General features: G+C 36.3%; 1 protein-coding gene across 1 annotated transcript in view; it reads right to left on the reverse strand.

Annotated features, from left to right (window-relative positions):
* Nucleotides 1-1,502: 1,502 nt before the first annotated feature.
* Nucleotides 1,503-12,777, reverse strand: part of LOC121417405 (GTPase HRas) — a 39,659-nt gene continuing 28,384 nt past the window's right edge. Inside the window, exons 6-8 of the mRNA XM_041611097.1 lie at nucleotides 5,394-5,512; nucleotides 3,430-3,471; nucleotides 1,503-2,316 (exon numbers count right to left, since the gene is read on the reverse strand). Of these exons, the coding sequence (XP_041467031.1) occupies nucleotides 2,251-2,316; nucleotides 3,430-3,471; nucleotides 5,394-5,512 (227 nt within the window). The 3' untranslated portion in view covers nucleotides 1,503-2,250. The remainder of the gene's footprint in view (nucleotides 2,317-3,429; nucleotides 3,472-5,393; nucleotides 5,513-12,777) is intronic.

Raw genomic sequence — 12,777 nt, forward strand, 5'->3', positions numbered from 1 at the left:
TTCAGTGTGTTCACACTGTGCTTATTGTGTGTGCTCCCTGTTGGTTCACAATGTGGTCCCAGTGTGTACAAAGTGTGTTGATATGATAGATTCACCTCAACTCCATGACCGAAGCTGGGCAAGCAAGTTGCCTGGCTCAAATTACGTAACTTCAATGCAATCATTACCTGTAAACAATGCTGGCATCAGCACATTATAACATACATGGACAAATTGCATGAATTCTCTTACTGACTGACTATCAAATGTTTGAAGAGCGAGGGCGACATTTCACACAAACGGGTAGAATACCTCAATACTGCACTTCTCAAGCAAAGTTGTGCATGTTGGGGTATTTTGCCTTACAATATTTGATTCTTCACAATAGACTGGTTCGTAGTTACTTCATAGACAATTCTGGTCAAATGACCTTTCATTTCTTCCATTATGATAGGCAGATTTCAAAGCAAGATATTATCTAAGCATGCCTTACATAGCAGGATGAAGAAATTGAATAGACCAGGTGACTAGAATAGCACATCAATAAACACTATATGAAGGTATTTATTGTGGATGTAAATGAAAAACACAATTCAAAAAAATATATCCGAATAATCAAGACATCAAAGTTGGTGCTTATCTCATTAAATGTTAAACCACCATGTCACTTTCCTACCAATGACCTTCCTCTGATCATGTGTGGAGTGGAACTACGAACTGGCTTATTGCTAAATGTCGCCCTCTATTAGTAAAACTAATAGTAACAGTGGGTGGTCGGTATGTTAAGAGGCTAAATTTTAACAAAAACTTAATACAGCAGCCTTTTGCAAATAAAAAAGCAATCGAGATACAATAAGGCATATAACTCATTGAACCATATAAAAACGAAAATAAACAGTAGACAGATTAATTCCCTCATTTTTTTGACATATAGATTTAACAATGTGAATAGCACAAATGCCCCATTTCTCACATCATTATCATCTGTAAGTACCATAAGCATGTCAAAGCCCCTTTATGCCGGAAAAATCTGTCAACAATTATTAAATTAAATCACTGAAGTGGGTGTGGCGTGGTCTAGTGGTTCTGACTCTCGCCTTTCAAACAGAGGGGCGTGGGTTCGAATCCTAGCCATGGCGTGTTTTCCTTCAGCAAGAAATTTGTCCACACTGTGCTGCGCTCGACCCAGGTGATGTAACTGGGTACCGGCAGGAAGTATTTCCTCAAAAAGCTGTGCACACCAGAATCGGTAGACTAGCTTAGCCGGGTAATATAGGAGCGCCTTGAGCACCTAGCAAGGTGGATACGTGCGCTACAAAAATCCTATATTATTATTTATTTTATTTAAATATGTGACAATTACATTTCTTTTCGTTAAGCTTTTGAGCAAGGGTATGGTATACACCTCCTCAAGCATGCTAGAAGCGTTAAGTGCTTGAAGAGAATGCATAACTGGGCCCCGATACATAAACGTTGCTCTGCCATCCAGTGGTAACTTCCCTGAAATCCGTGATTTTGATTGGCTGCTGCGCATCGTTACCGTGGTAATTAAATTGAATGGCAAAGGTGCAATAATATTAACTTTTATGAAATGGGATCCTGTTGCACTTGCATGCTCAGATAAAAATCAAAGGAAAGATTTGGTTATAAACATCTATCCAAAGTTTGAACCATAGAGATGCGATGAAAGTAAATCACAGGACTTATACGTATGCCCGAGTTCTGAGGCTTGGTTAAAAAAAAAAATTATCAAGAAATGACACTGAACAACAATAATTCATTTTGACTAACAATAAACAAGTGTAAAATATATCTAAAGTGTCTATTTTCAGTAGAAAGTGATGACCTCGACTCGAAGCATATTTGTGAAAAGACAAAATGTGCTTGAATCAAGATCATCTTAATAGAGTCCACCACTTTGGTCCACCCTACAATTGGACTCGTCATTTTTACTAACCACTGAAGATTGCTAGCTGTACAATATAATTCTTTATACACTGTTGCTATGGTTTCCTCCTCCTCCTCATCATCATCACTATCATCCATAAATTTCCATGTGAGGCATTTGTGTCTAGTCACTCAAATGGCAGCAAAGTCCTGGAGAAAAGGCTTCAAACAGTAATGGTCCCAAGACACATCCCTGTGGAACTCTCGACACATAACATGATTGGTATACACTCTATACATATATTTTAAGAATAAGTTCATCTTGTGACAAACAATCTGACAGTAAAAGACATGAGAGTAAAAACATGCTATATTTGATCAATTTTAGAATAAGATGCAACTTCGTTTCTTGCTCTTCCCCTTCTTATTTGAGGCGTTCTTTCGATCTTTCTGTTGAGGGGAGAAAAATGGAAGAAAAGAGAAAAATACAGATATTAGAAATACAAGAATATGTTTGCATAGAAATAACATGTAAAAACTGAGAAAATTGCAATAAAGTCTGCCTGGCACATGTATCTCACCAATTCCACACTTTGAATAATCAAGCTCACAGATACTGTATATTCAAAAGAACCGTCTTTTCACCATTTATTAAATTTCAAGTCATTGAAGAATATTTGTTTTTCTATTTCAGGCATCCTAGCAGACCTATTTTACTCAAGATTGGTCATTTCAACTCTATGCTAGTATACTCTTGACCTTTGAAACATGTTAAGCGTATAATTAACATTACAGATGATTATAATCAACGATGAATATCCCTTAATAAAACTTCAAACCCGCAGAGTGAATTCTATTCCTTATCATGTTTGAGGTTGTGGCTAGTTCGAGGAAAAAACAAAAAGCGTTGGAAGCAAAGCCCCCCTACATGTAGCAAATCTATGTTTACAAATTTTGTAAGAGTATACCAAATTTGTCTAATATCTACTCGGTGTATCACCTATATCAATTTATACAGTGAGTTTATCTGTTTCTGAATCTTTTAGGTTGTCATTTGAAAAAATGATAAATAATTTGTTGACAATGTGGACATCAGACCATCTTGCCATTAGACTAAATGATAATTGGATGAAGAGGGTGTATTTTATTGAGTGTATTGTCGGCCAAATGGCATTTAGACCAAGTGGCATTTAGAACAAACTGATAGACCAAGTGGGTTTATCCATCTTCCTCTTTGACAGTCTAAGATGGAGATCGGGGTCTCGTCTTACAAACAGTTACTATTCATCCCATCAACCTCGATTCTATGGAAATCCATCATTGTCATAATATATTCTACAATGAATTTCAACAATGTCCTCTGTAAAGAAAGAGAAGCACACTGAATTTTCCAGAATATAAGGATTGTATGATTAAACACCACAGTTGGAAAATATTTTGAATAAACAGGCATAATAGATGTTGACGCTGCTGGCTTCCCATAGTGGTGGGTGATTGGATCGATTGCAACTCTCTGTAAAAAAATCAGGACCCAGGTGAAAATGAATGAAATATACCACTTACATCCTTCCTTATTTCCCTGACGAGTGTGTAGAAGGCATCGTCCTATGGAGGAAAATGAAATGAATATGAAAAACATTAGAAGAATATCAGTATGGAGGCTTCACAGTTAACAATGTGCTCCTTTGAAGGCATGTGTTCAGTGCTGCAAAGCCCAACCAAACTCAAAGTTTCAATTAGTTCATTTGTTCTGTCTGTTCAAGAGAATTTTCAGATTACCTTTTACCTCCATATGGTATCATGGGCACAGAGATATATATGCGCCGTTATTTACGTTATGCATCTGAGCTCTGACGTCACACATGCTCAGTGAAAGTTACAAGAAAATTTACCAGAAAAGATCCAAGAATTTTCAAAATACAAATTATATTGTTACTCAGGGGAGCGTTTCATCAATTTTTTCATCCGACAAGTTGTCAGATCTGACATCTTTCCATGATTTTGATTGGCTGAGAGGCACTGTTCCTATGGTAACTGTTGGATAAAATGGCACTTGTCAGATAAAACGTCCGACAAGTCCTTTCATGAAACGCCCCCCTGAAGATATAAGAATATTACTCTTAAAGACAATTTTCAGAATACTGTCCCAGGTCTCGGGGCAATTTTGCTGCTGAGATGCTCAGAAGAGAAGAGCCTTTGGAAAAAAAATCCATATTCATTGGAATGTTAGAGCTTAAAGCTTACCTAATGTTGCAAAGTTGGGCTGTAGGTTGTGACAAATGGCCCCGGAAATTGAAAAAAAAATGTCTGCCCTCTGTCATAGGGATTTTTGTATGGTGTTGAGTACACTGCAAATAACCAATATTTCACTTGTCGACTCTCCACTTTGCTATAGCAACTGCTAAGATTTGGAATGCTATCTCTCTTCCAATAAGAAATGCTTCTAGTATTCTTGGCTTCAAATTTTCCCCTCATACCCTTTTCCTGTGTGATCTATTTCTTGATTTTTTATTGAAATACCATTTGTGACTAGTATTGTAAATGTGATTGTTTATTATCATATTCATAAAGTGAATTATATTGGTACTTCCTGTTTTATCATCATTATTTTGGTGGGTCTCTCCTCCAGATTTTACTGATCGGGGGAGTGCAGGTGGTCCACTACACCGGGGTTTCCCCCGGCTCTTATACGAATAGTGCAGTAGGTTTTTAACGTGCAAAGGTTGTGACTCTCCTCTTCACGGGGCCTCCATTTAACGTCCTATCCGAGGGATGGAGTGTTTTCCACTGTAACATAGCCTGCATCTATGACACATGGGAGAGACTTTTACACACAATGCACTGGCTTCAGTCATCCTCCAAGAGTGGACTCGGACCTATGATCTTTGGTTGACAGGCAGCTGCTTTACTCACTGAGCCAACTTCGCTCTTAATATTCTTAAAGGGATGGTCCGAGCTGAAAATATTTATATCTTAATACATAAAGTAGAATTCACTGATTAAAATCGGATAACAAATAATTCAGTCATTGAACTTGAAAAGAGTTGTCATGAATATTCATTAGGTGGGCTGATGATGTCACATCCGCACTTTCCATTTTCTTATGTTATTACATAAAATCATAATTATTTCAATATTTCATTCTTGTGTGAATAATATATGTCTCACTTATAATGAAATAAGTTGCAGCAATAGGTATCTAATGCACTAAATCAGTTATCAATCCAATTTTTCTAGTTCTTGGAGGAAAATATTTGAATAAACCTAATGTCATATAATACAAAAGAACAAGGGGAGATGTGACATCATCAGCCCGCCTCATGAATATTCATGACGACTGTTTTCACAAAATATTGCTTAACTTTAAAATTCAATAACTTTCTTATTTCTAATCCGATTTTGATAAAATTTTCGGCATTTTGCTCAGTGATTTCTACTCTATTTATTAAGCGATAAATACTTTCAGCCTGGACCATCCCTTTAATAATCATTATTTCTTATCAAATCTATAAATCAAGAATACTTACTACTCCTTGTCTGGTCTTAGCTGACGTTTCAATGTAAGGTATTCCATAACTCTTAGCTAACGTCATTCCTTGTTTTGTGTTAACCGCCCAGTTTGGCAGATCGATCTTGTTTCCAACCACTGCACAAAAAGAGGTAAGTGGAAAAAAGAGAGCATGTGAAAATGAACTAGGACAAAATTAATATATAGAGGGAGATCAGAATTGGTCAGTTCAACAATAAATATCAAAACAGGAGAGTGTTTCACAAAGATTAAAGTGTGACTTAATCACACTTAAATGCCGACACGTACATGATATGCAAGGTGTGATCTTATTGATAGATACTCAGTAGTACGCGTCCTCATGGCACGATCTGACTAATGCGGTCAAGCCTTTCATACTGTACGCAACTTGGTATTTAAGTGCGACTACATGTAAGTCATGCTTGAATCTTTGTGAAACACCCCCCTGGTCTACAAGCAGTTGGTCCATTGAATCCCTAACAGAATCAAAAGCTCACTCCAACTTCCAGCCAATCAGACCGATGCGTACATAAGGTGTACTTTGGCCTTAACATTTGTGATGCTGGTCGCCTTGAACAAGGGGAGATGTGACATCATCAGCCTGCCTCATGAATATTCATGACGACTTTTTTCACAAAATATTGCTAAACTTTAAAATTCAATAACTTTGTTATTTCTAATCCGATTTTGATAAAATTTTCGGCATTTTGCTCAGTGATTTCTACTCTATTAAGCTATAAATACTTTCAGCCTGGACCATGCCTTTAATAATCATTATCATTATTTCTTATTTGTTGTAATAATAAACTTCCATGTAAAGCAACAGTTTTAAGCTTTTGAAATCCTTTGATTTTACTGGCTGATAGTGGACAAAGAGTTACGATTGATCCGATCAATCGCAACAATGGACCGCCAGCAACGTCAACATCTATAATGCATGTATGTTCAAAATATTTTCGAGCTGTGATGTATATTCATGCATTCATTGTTTTCTTGAAAATTCACTGCGGTTCCCTTTGCATAAAAAGGACATTGTGCAAATTTTTCTTATAAAAAATTATGACACCAATGGATTTCCATAGAGTTACGTGATCGGATCAATCATAACTCTTTGTACAACAGGGCCCTGGTTTTTATGAAACAGGACAATCTACAAGAATGGCACAAATACACCGCTCGAGGGGGATCTGTGTGCACAGGTCACTGCCAGGGAATTTAGGCTGCATTATTCACACAACTTCGTAAAAATTTCCAATACTGGATGCAAGTGTATTTGTTTCAAGAACAGCTTCCTAGGATCTCCAATTGAAATGCATAGAAAATTTTCATCTGAAGTGAAGGATTTGCCAACGCGCGACAATGGTCCCGGACCAGTAAAAAATGCTACCGGGCCGGTAACTTTTCAAAAATAGCCAGATTTACTGGTTTGACATGACCAAACTGATATTTTCTCCTCTTTTGTAAATCATAAAAATGGCGCTCCAAAATTCAGACGTTGCTCTCACGAATAAAATTTTGTGTGTGTGTCTGTTTGTGTGTGTAATGTTTGTTTGTTTGTTTGTATGTAGGTTTTTTTTTTGGGGGGGGACAATGAAAGCAATAAAAGATGGCAAAATAAACTCAAGTCTTTCAAATGTTTTCTTTGTCTTGGGGACAAGTAAACTGTAGGTTTGGACCTGTAAAAAATTGAAAAACTGGGTATCTTCTGGTCCAACATGAACAAGCTGGACCAGTAGAAAAAAAGGGTTAATGTGGAGCCCTGGGTTTGCACAGGAAACTATTGAGACCCTTGAGTGACATGCAAAACCAGTTAATTTTTATTAACCTCTTTTTAAAACAAATGTTCGTATAAATTAAATTTTTCATTAAGGACCAAAAATTTGGAATGCTCTGTCAGAAGAAATGAAATCACGTCCTTCATTTAATGTTTTTAAAAAGAATTATAAAAAAAACTACTGTTACAAAATTATATGTAAATTATCAGGCTCATTTTTATCTTTATGTGTCTTTTGTTAAGTCTGTTTAGAGTTTGTAAGGTTTTGTTAATCACTTTATGTACAGGTATTATCTTGTTATTCATTTGAAAAATGGTCTCTTTTCATTTGTTTTGTATATATTACTTGGTTTTAATTCCAAGCTGTCTCCACATTCTATTTTATTGTATATATATTTTTACCTTGCAATTGTTTTTAATTTTGAATGAAATAAATTGAATTGAAAAAAAAGTTGGTGGAGTTAAAGATCGAGCATGCGATCTTAATACATAGGAGTAATGCCAGAAATTTGTTTACAAATTATAATTTCCTCCTATTAAAGCCTCTCTATTTACTAAAGCCTCTTTATTTACTTAATTAATTGAAATTGAAAAAAAAAGTTAGTGGAGTTAATTGAGTATGATCCTAGACCTCAGCAAAGCTACCATAATGGTCAATTTTTTTTGCAATGGGGCCCTCGACCCGTTGCATAGAAGTTACCATTATGGTAACTTTGACATCCAATAGTTACTTGCATGGAATCCTTGATTCTGATTGGCTGTTGATCAGTGTTACCATGGTAGTTAAAGGTATTGTTTAACTTTGTGAGCAGCCGATTTAAAAAATTCTCAAACCAAGATGAAACATGTGCACAAGTGCATGCATTAGAACTAATAAACCCTGAAAACAACCATTATTGAGAATGAAAAGCTAAAACTATGAGGCAAACCCCAATTTTGTAAATAGGTGTCTTATAGACACCTAAATAGTACACATAAGTGTATGGGATGAAATTAAGATGGTGTTTCCGGTCGCTTTATATAATTATTTTCGAATGCAATTTTTTCTGGGCTTCATTTTTGTAACATATCACGGACACAGGTGACAAGTGTGACCATCTACATGTAGCTCAGATTGGAAGGCAAATTTACCATAATAGTAACTTTTTTGCAATGGGCCCCTGATGCGACTTTTTTTCTCTTCAATGGCTCCATTCCCAGGGTACTGTATCATGAAGCAATCAGTCAGTGATTTTCACCTACAAATTTGCTCTCGGCCAATCACATGTCAGGATTTCGGTAGCTTATAACGAGGGATGGAGAAAATCACTGACTATTTTCATTGCATGAAATGCTCCCTGGGAATTCCTAGTCTGCAGGCACAGACCCTCAAGAGGTTAAATTCGCAATATTGCATAGTGCATAATGCAGAGTCTGAGGGAGTGAGACTAGTATACTGAAGTCGGGTTTAATTTAAGTTGAGGCTTAACTATGGAAAGCCAGTTGTTGCATAAATCTGTAACATTCGAAGTTCAATGTATCAGCTTATTTGACTACCAAAACATTATTAACTGCCTGGGAAAGATAAGTATGACAATTGTCGTCACCTTTAAATAATTAGTGAAGAGCACTGCTAACATGAGGAACATTCACTGTAAACACAATTTTGAAACGCTTGACTTCCCATAATTTCAGCACAGAGTTAGACCATGGTTTAACTTTAATAAAGCAGACTTCAGAATATGGGCCATAATGTATACTGTGGCTGGGTCCACCACAGAGGGAGACTTAACCCTAAAAAGACAGGGGGGGGGGGGCTGATTCAGCCCCCTCCTCTACATTTTTCGTGATAAATCCACCGCTTGATATTTTTTGACCGCGTCGCTCGCTGACTTTTTACTTTCAAGTCTCGCGCAACTTTTGAGACCAAAATTGTGACCCCCGGGTTCGCGGTTCCAAAATTACGTAACATTTCGTAAGTGCATGCAGACCCAAAATTACTCAAAAACGTGAATTTGTGTACAAATCCAATGCAAATAGTGTTTTTAGCCAAAATTCATAAATGTATCATTATTTTTCCTTTTACTGCTTAAAATCAATTTTATCTTTTTTATTGTCAAAATAAAGTCCCCGACAATTTCTCTTGAGAAAACAATAAAAAACAAAAAGTCGAAAAACAAAGAAATACATAAGAAATTTATAAAACAACAGAGTACATAAGAAAATAAATGTGATGTTGACATTTTTTTTAAAATAAATTTTATCAGATGCCAATCTAGAGTATGTGAAACAAAAATTAGCATTTTATGGGCATTATTTTATTAATTAGAGCAAACAAATGATTTTACGCATGAATTAGCATAATTAATTAGAAATGAGATTTTTCCAGAATTCGATGTTATAGTTTTGTAGGTAATGCCATGGGTAATGCGTGTGCCAATTTTCGTTGCGATCGCGCGATCGATGGCTGAGATCATAAGGGGGGGGGGGCTGAATCAGGCTCCCCTCCCCCCCCCCCCCCGTCTTCTTAGGCGTCGAAATAGCCCAGTCTATTTAGGGTTAACTTTAATACACCTTCAGACTTCAGAATACAGGCCATAATGTATACTGTGGTTAGGTCCACCACATAGTGAGACTTGGAGTCTAGTCTTCACTCCAGACATGTCGTTAAAAGTTAAAGTGTCAAATATGAGTCTGCTTTGGCAGACTAAGGAATCATATACCCTTTTTACACAGGCTAAAATTTCCTTAACCCCGTACTATAGGTGGGGCTAAATTGCTATTTAGCCCCACCTATAGTACAGGATTAAGCTCAGTCCACTTTCGTTTTACACAGCATTTCTGCAAAGTGGGCTAACCCCACCTTTAGTACGGGATTATTTAGCACTGCAAAAAAGCAGGGTTATCCCAGCAATTGCGGTGCTAAGAACGATAGTACGGGTTTAGATCGCTAGTTTAAAACGAAAGTGGGCTATCCTTAAAGGGGAAGTTCACCCTGAAGAAAACTTTGTTGCAAAAAGAGCAGAAAAAATAGTAAAAAATATTAGTGAAGGTTTCAGTAAAATCAGTTAAAGAGTAAGAACTTATTAGAGTTCAAAGTTTTGCATTTGTGACGTCATAAACGAACAGCTGCCCCATGTGTTATGTAATATAAAATGTATGAATTTCAAATTTGGTATGGTTCTGGTTGACTTAATTTTCTTTTCTATTCATGATCGAGTGTGAAATTATTTGTGTATTGATATACAAAAGGTATAGCGAAAACCATTATCAATTTTCTGAGAAAATGACATTTCATTGATTTTTTACCATTTGCTATGTAGGAATGCTGCTCGCATATGACGTCACAAATCAAATAATTGAAATTCTAATAACTTATTATTTGATGATTTTTCTCAAACCTTCTGCAATTTTTTTAATTATTTTTTCTGCTATTTTTACAATAAAGTTTTTTGTCAGGGTGAACTTCCCCTTTAACCTCGTACTATGGGTGGGGCTAAATGGCAATTTAGCCCCACCTATAGTATGGGGTTAAGGAAATTTTAGTGTGTGTTAAAAGTGTGCGAGTGTAGTACTTGTACTACGAATGATCGACAAATGTATTTAAAGCATGAGCTTCATGTACCACTAGTCCGGGGTTTGCGAGTTTCGTGTGTGAAAAGCAAGCATTCTTTGTCCGGGGTTAGCAGTAACAATTTGGCATGTGTGAAAAGGAAAAAAAAATAGTACGGGGTTAGCGATAGTCCGGGGCTAAGAAAATCCTGTGTAAAAAGGGTAATAGTGCCTTTGCATGACTAGAACTTGCCATAATCACCAACATAATCTCCGCTGATTAAACCTCAATCAAGGCTAGATAACATGGCATTTAGCAAGAGCTTTTCCTACCTTGTCTGATCAATTAAAACCACAAGAAAAGCATTGTATATTGCAGTCACCATACATTACAGTATCGCCATGGAAACCAACCTCGTAAAATTTTCAATGACGAATGTTTCTCCAGGCTTGGTGTTGTCAATGATAAATGTTTTAAAGGGAAATACATGTATAGCCATAGAACGATGAAAGTAAAATATACTTGAATCTTGAGAATAAACTGTTTGTTTTCCCAAAGTAGAATTATAAAAATATGTAAATATTGTGGACCTTAGGATTAATGTTCATTCAGAATAGCAAGCTATACAGGGGGTCCCAGAAAAAAAAAGGAAACCAGGGGTGGTATTCTGTAACTCTGTCATAACTTTTGTCATAAATTTTGTCATTTCTCTCCGAAATATAACACCGCTATGATTGTCACAAATCGGTATTCTGAACATTGTCTTTTCCCTGTCATATCTCTCAAAGTTCCCACCCATCTTTTCGGAAGCGAACCAATCAAAATCATCGTTAGTTCCCAGTTGGAGCCCTTCTAGCCAATAGGAAAGCCCCGTGGCAGGTAGGGCGTATCCCCAAAACAGTTGCTGGCATCGCGCAACTACACGTATATTGATGCGCTTAATTACAAAGAGAGACAGGGAGCTGTGAAGGATTTTAGAGGAGAAGTAGAAAGTAAGGAAAACAGAGAAAAAAAGGAGGAATAAATATGTAGGGCCTAACTAATTGTAGCATGAAAAATTAATTTTGAAAATTGTCATGGAAGATGAGTGAAACTAATACCACAATCTAATCTAAATAATATAATTATTTGCTTGACATTCAGTCGGCAGGGTATCGGGATATTTGGTACTAAAAGATATGACAAAATTTATGACTGCTACCCCCCTGTCATAACTTTTGTCATATCTTTTGCTTGTATAAAAGGATTACGTGCATGTAAAGCCGCGTATTTTTGGTGCGCGCTAAAGAGAAGAGACAAAATTTATGGAAAAAATAATTGTGAAAATTGTCATGGAAGATGAGTGAAACTAATACCACAATCTAATCTAAATAATATAATTATTTGCTTGACATTCAGTCGGCAGGGTATCGGGATATTTGGTACTAAAAGATATGACAAAATTTATGACTGCTACCCCCCTGTCATAACTTTTGTCATATCTTTTGCTTGTATAAAAGGATTACGCACATGTAAAGCCGCGTATTTTTGGTGCGCGCTAAAGAGAAGAGACAAAATTTATGACAATTTTTGTGACAAAAGTTATGACATCCACCAGAATACCGATTTTGTCATATCTCTGAGATAAGATAAAATATGGAGAAAAGACAATGTTCAGAATAACGCCCCAGGATTCCCATGTCTTTTTTTTCAAAGAAAAATGAATTATGATATTTCATTTACATAATCATATACTTCAATTATTCCTCTACATTTTGATACCTAATGTGTGACGAACACTTTACGCATAAATGAGCAAGACAAGTTTGAAATTTTGATGTCAAAAACAGGTTGCACAAAAAAAAGGGACAAGATTAGTTCCAGATACGCCAACTGTGCTTATTTGATGATTAGCTGATTAATTAGCATTTCCTTTCAGTGTTGACTTGTACAGTTCTGTTTGATTCACATAAATTAATAAATGATAATATAGAATTGTATAGCACACGCATCCACCTTGCTACATGTAGGTGCTCAAGGCGCTCCTACATCCCCTCCGCTAGTCTGCCGATTGCAGTGCACACAGCTTTTTTTTAG

Source organism: Lytechinus variegatus, chromosome 6 (genome assembly GCF_018143015.1).
Source record: "Lytechinus variegatus isolate NC3 chromosome 6, Lvar_3.0, whole genome shotgun sequence".
In the NCBI taxonomy this organism is placed as follows: Eukaryota; Metazoa; Echinodermata; class Echinoidea; order Temnopleuroida; family Toxopneustidae; genus Lytechinus; species Lytechinus variegatus.